General features: G+C 43.3%; 2 protein-coding genes across 4 annotated transcripts; one reads left to right on the top strand and one right to left on the bottom strand.

Annotated features, from left to right (window-relative positions):
* Position 1: 1 nt before the first annotated feature.
* Positions 2–4001, bottom strand: LOC133470258 (gastrula zinc finger protein XlCGF57.1-like). Of its 3 annotated transcripts, none has more exons than XM_061758419.1 (3): positions 3828–4001; positions 3205–3396; positions 2–2088 (listed from the first exon to the last, which is right to left on the bottom strand). In XM_061758419.1, exons 2-3 carry the CDS (start codon positions 3329–3331, stop codon positions 506–508), a joined length of 1710 nt encoding a protein of 569 aa, XP_061614403.1. In that variant the 5' UTR covers positions 3332–3396; positions 3828–4001; the 3' UTR covers positions 2–505. The 3 variants fall into 3 exon arrangements, with proteins under 3 accessions (XP_061614403.1, XP_061614401.1, XP_061614402.1); XM_061758417.1 differs by having other exon boundaries at positions 3607–3904; XM_061758418.1 differs by having other exon boundaries at positions 3637–3904.
* Positions 3958–10550, top strand: LOC133470260 (gastrula zinc finger protein XlCGF28.1-like). Its single transcript, XM_061758423.1, has 2 exons — positions 3958–4379; positions 8763–10550. The coding sequence occupies exons 1-2, from the start codon at positions 4283–4285 to the stop codon at positions 10049–10051; spliced, it is 1386 nt and encodes a 461-aa protein (XP_061614407.1). The 5' UTR covers positions 3958–4282; the 3' UTR covers positions 10052–10550.
* Positions 10551–13466: the final 2916 nt, after the last annotated feature.

Below are 13466 nucleotides of genomic sequence, written 5' to 3'. Positions count from 1 at the left end.
ATTGATACGGACATCTTTACTCTTGTCAACTTCAACCTCTGAAAATATTACACCAATCAATCCCATTGTTTTTTTTTTTAGATTTTATGGATCAGTTGCAGTTTCCGGACATGAAGCGACGTAACGCGTTCGTCATGGCTCATTCCGCGTTATGACAGCCAGCCATGCCGCCTACAGAAACGTCTTTGTGATCTATAGAGTACATACATTTGATCACACACACACACATGGATACTACACATTCTTCTTTCCTCAAGGAGGCATTTCGATTTTTTTTTTTAAGCAAGCGTTCCAACATATTTCACGATCACTATTTTCACTCATATTTGTCAAAATAATTCATCCTGACTTTTAATATGGGCAAAAATTACACAATGGAAAACAGAAGTTCAATGAGGACATTTTGCTCGTTATGCAGGCTGACATGTACAAAATGTGGGCGGGCCAAAAGCTGCCCGAAAACCAATGATTCATCAGTATAGGATTGTAAAATTATCAATTGAATTTACATAACATTTACATGTTCATTAAAAGCTTCTTGATCACGGCTATTGTCACCAGCACACTTGTGCGTCTTAACCCGAGACGAACGAGAGAATCTTTGGCCACAAACTGAGCAGGGAAAAGGTTTCTCACCAGTGTGGGTTCTTGTGTGTAATTTTAAGTTTGCCTTATGAGCAAATCTTTTCCCACAAACTGAGCAGGAAAAAGGTTTCTCCCCAGTGTGGGTTCTTGTGTGTTTTTTTAAGTTTCCCTTTTCAGAGAACCTTTGACCACAATCTGAGCAAGAAAAAGGCTTCTCACCAGTGTGGGTTCTTGTGTGGTTTGTTAAGTGTAGCTTTACAGAGAATCTTTGACCACAAACTGAGCAGGGAAAAGGTTTCTCACCAGTGTGGGTTATTGTGTGTAATTTTAAGCTTCCCTTCTGCGTGAATCTTTGACCACAATCTGAGCAAGAAAATGGTTTCTCACCAGTGTGGGTTCTTGTGTGTATTTTTAAGTGTGCATTCACAGAGAATCTTTGACCACAAACTGAGCAGGAAAAAGGTTTCTCACCAGTGTGGGTTATTGTGTGTCTTTTTAAGTTTCCCTTATGCGTGAACCTTTGACCACAAACTGAGCAGGAATAAGGTTTCTCCCCGGTGTGGGTTCTTGTGTGTCTTTTTAAGCTTCCCTTATGCGTGAATGTTTGACCACAAACTGAGCAGGAAAAAGGTTTCTCACCAGTGTGGGTTCTTGTGTGTATATTTAAGTGTCCCTTCACAGAGAATCTCTGACCACAAACTGAGCAGGAAAAAGGTTTCTCACCAGTGTGGGTTCTCGTGTGTATTTTTAAGTGTCCCTTCACAGAGAATCTTTGACCACAAACTGAGCAGGAAAAAGGTTTCTCACCAGTGTGAGTTCTAGTGTGTATTTGTAAATGTCCCTTCTCGGAGAATCTTTGCCCACAAACTGAGCAGGAAAAAGGTTTCTCACCAGTGTGGGTTCTTGTGTGTTTTACTAAACTTCCCTTCATAGAGAATCTTTGACCACAAACCGAGCAGGAAAAAGGTTTCTCACCAGTGTGGGTTCTCACGTGGTGTTTCAAACTGCTCTTATAAGCAAATGTTTTCCCACAATGAGAACATCTCCATTGTTTGTTGTCAGTGTGACATGTCATATCACCTTCAGACTGTTTATCATCATCATCATCATCATCCTCATCAGTGTGAGTAGAGTGTGACGTCATGTCGTCACGATCTGACAGTGGAGCTAAGAGGCCGTCTGCTTGCGATACTGCACAGTGGTCTCCATCACCTTCTGTTGCCATGTGTTGACTTGAGGTGCTGTTTGGATGCTCGACCCGTCTGCTCTCCTCACTTTGACCATCATCTTCACTCTTCAAAGGCATAGCAGTCGATGGAAACTTGGTGATATCCTCCCCCTCCCCTTCTTGTTTGATGTGGGACCGTGCTTCTTCCTCCTCTTTTTTAATCGAAATCGGCTCCTCTTCCTCTTTGATGTGGTGGACCTCTTCATCCTCCACTTCCTCTTTAATGTGAGGGGGCTCTGGCTCCTGCTTCTCAGTACGAAGATCTTCAGTGATGTCTGCAAGACAAGAAGACAAAAACACATGGTTTGCCAAGTCTTTCCTCACGTTGTGACTTTAATGTTGTGTATGCTGGTTTAGATTTATATTTAAGGTTAATGTGAACGCCAGATGAGTTTTATATACTGGAAATTATAAAATTGGGCGGGTCAACAACAACAATACAATGTTAAAAAGTGTAAAATAATACAGTTCATAAAAACAAGCTGTCACGATTCGAAGTCATATTTGAATTGGACTGAACCCAAGAGCAGACTGAGGCGGAGGAAGTAGATTTAGAATGGTTTATTGTATTATTATTAATAATAAAATAATAATTATTTAATGGCTCGGGGTAAGGCATACATTGACACAGTAGCGTGTTGTGACAACGTGAGAGATTGTGTGATTTCCAAAGACGAAAAACATGGCGGCGCCCTTTGCATAGTCTTTAGGGAAAAAAAACCTACTACAAGATCAAATTACATTTTTCAAAGCTGGATGGCCGCTTCGTTCTTTTCTTTTTTCCTTCGCTAGCTTCACGAGCAGCGGTACCTTACAGAGAACCGCTTGCTAACCGCGCAGCTACGTCAGCACCAGCTCGTCTCGCCACGGAGGATCCGAGCCAACGCGTCAAACTGCCGCCGAAGAGGGGAAAAAAAATAAACAATTTCCACCTCAACTGAGGATTTGCTTGATTCGACAGAGATACAGACGAGTGTCCCCCAAGAAATTGTCCATTGCACTTGATTTGCTTTGCCAGGAGATCACCGAGCTCACCACGTTTCCTCCCCTATCCACTGGTCACATATTCCTTTTTCACTTGGAAAGCCCAAAGAAAATCATGCCACTGCTTGAACCATTTGTACAACCAAATGCCACACAATGAAACATCGTGACATCGCTAAATCATACAACAACGCCAAATGAACAGGATGTTTGGCTCGTGTGACGTCACAGCGCCGGAAAGAGACGAAGACCGCAAGGCGCCGGATGCAAAAAGCAAAAGGCGCATTCTGCATCATATTTATAGATTTAATTGCGATATAATGACTTCAAAACGGCAGATGTGGTTTGTAAATGATCAAGAAACATTTTAAAATCTCTGTCCTCTGACCTTTAAAGTTAGAACCCACCTGCTCTGCGTAGCACAATTCGAGGCCGCAGATTGAACACAGCGTCCAGTCGCTGACCTCGTGGCTCCTTCTCCTCTTTGGGGCCGCGAAGTTCCTCCTCGTACTCCGCTGGCCTCCTCGCGCACATTTTCACGCTTTCTGCTCCGAGGTTGGAGGCGTTGAACGCAATGATGCGTTGTAAGAAATAGGAGACTGAAAGAAGACAGCTAATATGTGATGAAACATTATAGACAGTATTCTTCAAAAGGATTCAGAATTCAGATTAAGATGATAATAACAACAATGATTCCGAAAATAATTGTTTCAGGATATTATTTCAGTATGTCAGACAAACAAATCTAATTGTTGTTTGGATTTTTGTTGTTGTTGTTGTTATTAAACATTGTGGTCCCCACTCCTTACTAGTCGGTGGTGGAAAGAAAACCACTTGACCTTGATCTCTGCTTGGCGAAGTTAATGATCACAAACGCGTCTCTTTGTGAGCCAGCTAAGCTAAATTAAGCTAGGCCGAGAAGCTTCCACGTGCACGAGGCGACTCCGGATGATGTTTTAGTCCGCTAAAGTCGTGATCCGGGATTCACAACATTCGGTCCAAATTTCGCCGCGAGTTGGCGACTTATTACCGTAATGCCGAATATGAACAAAATGAGGGGCGGCTAGCTTGACTGCTACTTCACGAGTGGAGGCTGGCTTGACCGCAGTGAATCCGAGCTCCTGCGTCCGCGCATGCGCCTCCCTCGTTGCATGCAACTTCCGCTCCCGATCGACTTTCGTGCACTTTTGTTTGCGGAACCGAATTCGCTCCACTCATTAATTCTTCCCGAATTAGTTGTAGACGGATTAAAACCTCGACCCAGTGCGTCCTTCACTCCTTTCAAGAAGTTACACATCATTGAAATCTTCGTGTCCGGATAAACTCGTCTTGGTGGTGCACGTTGAAGCTTCTCGGCCTAGTTAGCCTAGCTTAGCTTAGCTTAGCTTAGTTTAGCTCAGCTCGCTAGCAAAGAGGCGCGTTTGTCAGCAACACAGCGCAAATCAGAGATCGCCTGCGAAGGTGTTGTGATTATCGTGTGAAAAAATGTGCGCAAGAACGACAGCAAAGGACGAGAAGGAACTTTGTGGAACGAAAGAGGAGGACGAGCTTGTGCAGCCTCGTGTTGTGTTCCACACAGCAGGTTTGGACTCTTCTGACTCTCACTTGTTTAGTTACTAACTACTTTCTGTTGTGAAAAAAATAGTCCTGTTTTGATATTTGAATGGCCTTTTTCATGACTGTATGTCAAACGAAACCCGATAAGCGTTGACTATTTCTTTGAAAAAGTGAATTTGTTGAGCTTTCATCCATTCATTTTCGACAGCGCTTATCCCTTTAGGGTCGCGGGTGGGCCGGAGCCTAACCTTGTGGCAAGAGGTGGGCTACACCCGGGACTGGTCGCCAGCCAGTCGCAGGGCACATATAGACAAACGCCCATTCGCACACTCACATCCACAGCGAAGGACAATTTGGAGTCTTCATTTGACCCAACTGCATGTTTTTGGATGTGGCCTGAGCAAAGGCACACAAGCACGGGGAGAACACTCCAGAAACTCCACCCAGGCAGGCCAGAGCCTGATTTCGAACTGCCAACCTCAGAACTGTGCGTGGATGTGCTCGACACGAGTCACTCCGAATTGGTCGATCAAGGCGCGCCAGCAGAAAATGTTTTTCATTCAACTTGCAGAGTCAATATTGACATTTCCTCTCGCTGGGCCTCGGTCACAGATTTGTGCTTAAGTTGTGACGCAATTGTTGGTGATTTATTAATATGTCGTACTTGCTTTCGAATTTGGAACACAACAATACAATACATCAAACGTCTTTTATCCAAGCTGCACAACGTATTGGATCGGTCATCCTATGTTTACATACCCTGGCGGAATTTCGGGTTTTGTAGCTATTTTTCAGACAATATGACTGATAACACAAAATGTATATACAGTAGCTGTTTGTCAAGAGTTAAATTTGTGAATTATGGGTTTTCTCACGGACCGGCTGTGGTGGCGTGCGCGCATATATATGCATATACGCACACGCTTGCCTCGCTTCTGCGTCCTCATGTGCCGTTCGTGGTGCATCCACTGTGGGCGTAATGCAGGAGTGGGGGTCGGACTTGCTGTAGGCAGCCAGACCAGAACTTCCTCATCAGGTGCACCCTGAACTGGTTGCCAGCCAATCGCAGGTGTTATTCATAATTATATGTTCATTATAACACAGTAAATAATATGATATGGAACTTTTATCATTAGTTATTAACTTTAGAGGTTTCCGTTATGTTAGACCCGACTGCAGTTCTGAAGCTCCTCAATGAGAGTCGACTTTTAACTCCGTAAAAGTAGTTCCGCCTGTAACATGTTGGTGAAGGAAATCGGGGTGATGAAGAAGTGATGGGTAAGTACGGCATCCAGGAAAGGAACTTGGAGGGACAGATGGTGGTAGACTTTGCAACAAGGATGCAAATGGCTGAAGTGAACACTTTTTTTTCCAGAAGAGGCACGAACATAGGGTGACCTACAAGAGCGGAGGTAGAAGCACACAGGTGGATTACATCTTGTGCAGACGATGTCATCTGAAGGAGGGTACCGACTGTAAGGTGGTGGTAGGGGAGAGTGTGGCTAGACAGCATAGGATGGTGGTGTGTAAGATGACTCTGGTGGTGGGGAGGAAAATTAGGAAGACAAATGCAGAGAAGAGAACCATGTGGTGGAAGCTGAGACAGGAAGAGTGTTGTGCAGCTTTTCGGGAAGAGGTGACGGGAGGAGCTTCCAGAAGACTGGAGCACTGCAGCCAAGGTGATCAGAGAAGCAGGCAGGGGAGTACTTGGTGTATCTTCTGGCAGGAAAGGAGAGAAGGAGACTTGGTGGTGGAACCTCACAGTACAGGAAATCATACAAGGAAAAAGGTTAGCTAAGAAGAAGTGGGACACCGAGAGGACCGAGGAGAGGCGAATGGAATACATTGAGATGCGACGTAGGGCAAAGGTAGAGGTGGCAAAGGCCAAACAAGAGGCATATGATGACATGTATGGCAGGTTGGACACTAAAGAAGGAGAAAAGGATGTATACAGGCTGGCCAGACAGAGGGATAGAGATGGGAAGGATGTGCAGCAGGTTAGCGTGATTAAGGATAGAGATGGAAATGTGTTGACTAGTGCCAGTAGTGTGCTGGATAGATGGAAAGAATACTTTGAGGTATTGATGAATGAGGAAAATGAGAGAGAAGGAAGAGTAGAAGAGGAAAGGCAGTTGGTCCTGATGGCATTCCTGTGGAAGTATGGAAGCATCTAGGAGAGGGTGCTGTGAAGTTTGGGACCGGCTTGTTCAATAGAATTCTAGTGAGAAGATGCCTGAGGAATGGAGGAAAAGTGTGCTGGTGCCCATTTTTAAGAACAAGGGTGATGTGCAGAGCTGTGGGAACTGAAGAGGAATAAAGTTGATGAGCCACACAATGACATTAGGGGAAAGGGTAGTGGAGGCTAGACTCAGGACAGAAGTGAGTATTTGTGAGCAACAGTATGGTTTCATGCCTAGAAAGAGTACCACAGATGCATTATTTGCCTTGAGAATGTTGATGGAAAAGTACAGAGAAGGTCAGAAGGAGCTACATTGTGTCTTTGTAGATCTAGAGAAAGCCTATGACACAGTATCCACAGAGGAACATGCGGAAGTCTAGAGTGGCAGAGAAGTATGTTAGAATAATACAGGACGTGTACGAGGGCAGCAGAACAGCGGTGAGGTGTGCTGTCGGTGTGACAGAAGAATTTAAGGTGGACGTGGGACTGCATCAGGGATAAAATTAGAAATGAGTTCATCAGAGGCACAGCCAAGGTTCGATTTTTTTGTATACAAAGTTAGGGAGAGCAGACTTCGATAGTTTTGACACGTCCAGAGGAGAGAAAGTGAGTATATTGATAGAAGGATGATGAGGATGGAGCTGCCATGCAAGAGAGCTCGAGGGAGGAAGACCAAAGAGAAGGTTGATGGAAGTCGTGATGGAAGACATGAGGTCAGTTGGTGTTCGAGAGGAGGATGCAGGAGATAGGCTTACATGGAAAAGGATGACGCGCTGTGGCGACCCCTAACGGGACAAGCCCAAAGCAAAAGAAAAAGTCCATGAAAAAGATGTGTAAGTTACCTGTGCCACTGGCACTAACACAGCCCCATACCATCACAGATGCTGGCTTTTGAACTTTGCGTCCATAACATTCCGGATGGTTCTTTTCCTCTTTGGCCCGGAGGACACGACATCCACAATTTCCAAAACAATTTGAAATGTGGACTCATCGGACCACAGAACACTTTTCCACTTTGCGTCAGTCCATCTTAGATGAGCTCGGGCCCAGAGAAGCCGGCGGCGTTTCTGGGTGTTGTTGATAAATGGCTTTTGCATCGTAGAGTTTCAAATTGCACTTCCGGATAGAGCGCCGAAGTGGATTTACTGACATTGGTTTTCTGAAGTGTTCCTGAGCCCACGTGGTGATATCCTTTACACATTGATGTCAGTTTTTGATGTCGTGTCGTCTGAAGGATCGAAGGTCACGGGCATTCAATGTTGGTTTTCAGCCTTGATTTCTCCAATTCTCGGAACCTTTTGATGATATTATGGACCGTAGATGATGAAATCCCTAAATTCCTTGCAATTTTACGTTGAGGAACATTGTCCTGAAACTGTTGGACTATTTTCTCACGCACTTGTTCACAAAGAGGTGAACCTCGCCCCGTCTTTGCTTGTGAATGACTGAGCAATTCAGGGAAGCTCCTTTTCTACCCAATCGTGGCCCCCGTCTGTTCTGTTCCCTATTAGCCTGTTCACCTGCGCGCTGTTCCAAACAGGTGTTTGATGAGCATTCCTCAACTTTCTCAGTCTTTTTTGCCACCTGTCGCAGCTTTTTTGGAATGTGTTGCAGCCATCAAATTCTAAGTTCATGATTATTAGCTAAAAAAAAAAATCAAGTTTATCAGTTTGAACATTAAATACCTTGCCTTTGTAGTGTATTCAATTAAATATAGGTTGAACATGATTTGCAAATCATTGTATTCTGTTTTTATTTTTGCTTAACACAACGTCCCAACTTCATTGCAATTGGGTTTGTACAAAATATGACATTCCATAAAAGCACATGTTGAATAGAGGGTTCATTAGCTAAAACCAGGTGCAGCAATCGTGTACAAAATCCCTCACAAACTATGTAAACGGCGATGTTGGGATGAATGTGGTGAGGCTTTGTAAAATTTTGAACTCTCTATTTTTATGTTTACAAGAGGCCACTGTTACATAAAAAAAACTATGTAGAAAAAATTGCAGATGCCAAACCTGGAATAAGCAAGGGTCCACTGTATTACCTTTTATTGATACTCGTTTTTATGAGCTTCTTTTTTTTTTTTTTACACTTTTCAGGTTTTATTTTTGTTGTTGACCTGCCCGATTTTAATTCTTCCAATATATCAAACTCATATGGCTTTCACATTGAGAAGAGAAAAGATTTACCAAACTGTGTGTTTTGTCATCTTGTGTTTTGCAGACATCACTGAAGATTTTCGGACTGAGTGGCAGGAGCCAGAGCCCCCTCACATTAAAGAGGAAGTGGAGGACGAAGAGCTCCACCACATCAAAGAGGAAGAGGAGACAATTTTGATTAAAAAAGAGGACAAAGAAGTCTGCCCCCATATCAAAGAGGAAGAGGAGGAGCATATCACCAAGTTTCCATCGACTGGTGTCCCTTTGAAGAGTGAAGATGAAGGTCAAAGCGAGACGAGCAGAGGGGCAGAGCCTCCAAGCAGCAGCTCAAGTCAACATGTAGCAAAAGAAGGAGATGCAGATGGCCTCTTAGCTCCACTATTAGATGGTGACGACAAGTCACACTCTCCTCACACTGAGGAAAATTATGATTATAAACAGTCTGATGGTGATAAGACATGTCACACTGACTGCAAACGATGGAAATGTTCTGTGTGTGGGAAAACATTTCCTTATAAGAGCATTTTGGAAGAACACGTGAGAACACACACTGGTGAAAAACCTTTTTTATGCCCAGATTGTGGAAAAAGATTCACTCGGAAGGGACACTTAAAAATACACACAAGAACCCACACTGGCGAGAAACCTTTTTCCTGCTCAGTTTGTGGTCAAAGATTCTCTGAAAAGGGAAAGTTAAAAATACACACAAGAACCCACACTGGTGAAAAACCTTTTTCCTGCACAGTTTGTGGTCATAGATTCTCTGTGATGGGACACTTAAAAATACACACAAGAACCCACACTGGTGAGAAACCTTTTTCCTGCTCAGTTTGTGGTCAAAGATTTACTCTGAAGGGAGATTTAAAAATTCACACAAGAAGCCACACTGGAGAGAAACCGTTTCCCTGCTCAGTTTGTGGTCAAAGATTCTTTGTGATGAGACACTTAAAAATTCACACAAGAACCCACACTGGTGAGAAACCTTTTTCTTGCTCAGTTTGTGATAAAAGATTCACTCAGAATACAGATTTAAAAAAACACACAAGAACCCACACCGGTGAGAAACCTTTTTCCTGCTCAGTTTGTGGCAAACGATTCCCTCAGAAGACCGATTTAAAAAAACACACAAGAACACACACTGGTGAGAAACCTTTTTCCTGCTCAGTTTGTGGTCAACGATTCTCTGCGAAGGCAAAGTTAAAAATACACACAAGAACCCACACTGGTGAGAAACCTTTTTCCTGCTTAGTTTGTGGTCAGAGATTCTCTCGTAAGGATCGGGTTAAGACACACAAGTGTGCTGGTGAGAATAGCAGTGATCAAGGACCTTTTAATGCAAATGTAAATGCTTAAAAAGGTCATTACTATGTCACTGACTTATATAAATCTACATTCTTGTGTTCTGTGTACCACCGTTTGTTGTATCTTCTTGTCCATATATTTTCTAAGCGCCTCCCACTGCCAAATGTTTAGCTTGGTTTGATGACATCCTAATAAATTTGCAATTTTTCAGCACATGACAGCAAGCTGTGTTTTTGTTCCCCCTGAAAAGTTTTCATTTTGAAGGTGAGGGGATTGCACCTGACAGCTACTGTCTATCAAATATGACAAATTATTGGCACTTTATCATGTAGTACATTTGTTTTCACACACCAGCTATGCTTTGTGCTTTTCAATTTTTGATTTTGGTGATGAAAAAGGGGCATTCGAAAGGGAATTAGTTATTTACTAATTGCTCCAAAACGTGTATATTATTGGAAATGACTGCCAGTTTAATTTTCTTGAGCAAAAGAATGCATACTATGAACTTGTTCGTGAACTGTGGACCATTAAGACTCATTCTTCCTTTGAGCAATGCTTGCTTTTTGTCCAATGTTTTAATGATGTCAATATATATGCATGCAAATCAGTCGCCTTCCGGCGAAATTCGCCATTTTGAACTCAAAATAGGCTGTTTCCGTGAATTGTAAACAACCCCAATTCCAATGAAGTTGGGACATTGTGTCAAACATAAATCAAAACAGAATACAATGTTTTGCAAATCACGTTCAACCTATATTTAATTGAATATACAACAAAGACGAGACATTTAATGTTCAAACTGATCAACTTTGTTGTTTTTAGCAAATAATCATTAGCTGGGAATTTGATGGCTGCAACACGTTCCAAAAAAGCTGGGACAGTTGAGGAATGCTCATGAAACACCTGTTTGGAACATCCCACAGGTGAACAGGCTCCTTGGGAACAGGTGGGTGCCGTGATTGGCTAGAAAAGGAGCTTCCCTAAATTGCTCGGTCATTCACAAGCAAAGAGGAGACGAGGTTCACCTCTTTGTGAACAAGTGCGTGAGAAAATAGTCCAACAGTTTCAGGACAATGTTGCTCAATGTACAACTGCAAGGAATTTGGGGATTTCGTCATCTACGGTCCCAAATATCATCAAAAGGTCCAGAGAATCTGTTGAAATCACTGCACATGTAAGCGGCAAGGCCGGAAACCAACATTGAATGGCCGTGACCTTCGATCCCTCAGGCGGCACTGCATCAAAAACCGACATCAATGTGTAAAGGATTTCACCACATGGGCTCAGGAACACTTCGGAAAACCAATGTCGGTAAGTACAGTTCGGCGCTACATGCGGAAGTGCAACTTGCAACGCATTTTTGGACTCCTTAATTGTTCGAACTATCACTGAAGAGGAAGTGGAGCTGTGCAATCAACCTATTAAGACTATTGATCTTTTACAAAACAATAAATCACCTGGTAATGATGGATTGGTCTCAAGAGTTTTACAAATCTTTTGCAACTAACTGACTCCTTTTCTTTTCCAAGTCTATGTTGAAAGTATAATGAAGGCAGACCTTCCCACAACAATGTCTCAAGGTTTAACAACTTGAATTCCGAAACCCAACAAGGACACTTCTCTGATTGATAATTGGCATCCAATATCTTTGATGAATAACGATTCTAAAATATTTGCCCTGATATTTGCTTGTAGATTGAAAATGATATTGAACTCAATTATTGATGAAACTCAGTCAGGGTTTATGTCCAAAAGACACATCACAAACAATATTAGGCTAGTTATTGACATTTTGGATTATTCTGAAATTTTGGAGGCTTTATTTGATTCTGAAATTTTTATAAGGCTTATGATACAGTGGAGCATCAGTTCGCATTGCAGTCATTAAATAAATCGGGCTTTAATAATAATTTGTGCTCAGCCATTAAAACCCTCTATGAGAACCGCAATAGCTCCATTAAATTATCAGGTGGCACATCCCCTGGATTTGAGCTTTGTAGCGGTATAAAACAGGGTTGTCCTGCATCTCTCTCTTTCAGCTCCAGGGTTAAGAGGGTTAAGAGCGCCTTGCTGGTGGATGGACACCGCCGCAAATTGTGCGCATATACTTTGGTTTTGAAATGGGCCACCAATGCCTTCCCCATGGTTTGGCCGGTCTTTCGTTGGGCACCCGTGGCCCAATGGTTAAGATCATCACCCCGCCACCGTGGGGGACCTAGGTTCAAGAACCCGACCGGACCATCTGCCAACATCTCACGGCTGCGGTGTCCCCGAAATTCTCCCTGGTTGCTCCAGTGTGTTCCGCTAACATGTGTATGTGTTCACGGTGATGGGTTAAATGCAGAGAACACATTTTGTGTACACGCATGCATGTTCATGACAGTAAAAGGTGATTCTTCTTCTTCTTCTACTTCCTTACCCGCTGGGGACAGGTCACTCTCTTGCACTTGCTCAATCCTGACAGCGGGCACATCCACCGGTTTGTACCACTGCACCGGAGCGGTGCAATTCGAAGGTCCGACTCGAATCGATCTTGCTTGTAACTTGTTTAAGCGTTTCTCCACCGATTGGGCTTATTCCTCATTTTGTGTAAATCTTCTACATCACTTAAGGTCAATAGGTTATGTAGCGTATATTGGTCAAATAAAAATGTCATTAATTTCAGCAAAAAAATAAGCCGGAAGCGACGCGTGCGTTACTTCCGGTTTGTCGTGATTTTAAGTTTAATTGTTAAAATCAAACTAATGTCTCGGAAAGGGCACCTTACCTTTTTCTAAGTATAAACTTTCAGAGAAATGATGAGAAACCTTTTTATCAGTCTCGTAATCTGAAGGTTGCTACACTTTTATGAAATTTTATGAAACACACCCAAAATACAACCAAGAGTGGAATTTGATGGTATATTTAATGGCATCTCAGGAAACACACAGCTTCAACTACAAACTACAAAAAGAAAATAACACAAACACTTGACGTACACCAGGCATTCTCCTCGTGGCCGTCTCACAGCAGGGCAGCGTCTTCTTTTGGGTCTTGCGAGGGGCTTGTTCTGTTCCTTCTGCCGTAGACTGTTGTGTCGTCTTTGAGTATGTTTTTTTCTGCTGCTGCCCTTGTGGGGCCCGTTGGTCAGCGTTCCCTCACTGCCGGTTGGACGACGCGTTCGACTTCCGCTTCGCTTCTTACGGTAATAACCGGCCACCGGGTCCCACTTCTACAATTTGAGGTAAATTCGCATCCGGGCTCATCTTAACGAAGGTAACTTCTCCCTCGGTCCCAGCCACCAACATTCTCCACGTCTTCACATACCTCGTTGAACTTAGCACCCCTTTCAGCCCGCGCCAGACATGCATCAGCGAGCTGCCTTCTTTCAGCTGTTCTTTCGCTCTCTCCATATAGGAGTCTTCGTCATCATCGTCTTCATCGTTCACCCACCTCTTGCTGTGCACTCTCGTCTGAGCTACTGGGG

This window comes from Phyllopteryx taeniolatus, chromosome 20 (genome assembly GCF_024500385.1).
Source record: "Phyllopteryx taeniolatus isolate TA_2022b chromosome 20, UOR_Ptae_1.2, whole genome shotgun sequence".
In the NCBI taxonomy this organism is placed as follows: Eukaryota; Metazoa; Chordata; class Actinopteri; order Syngnathiformes; family Syngnathidae; genus Phyllopteryx; species Phyllopteryx taeniolatus.
Note: the sequence above shows the minus strand (reverse complement) of the source record. Positions and strands in the feature narration are given on the sequence as shown.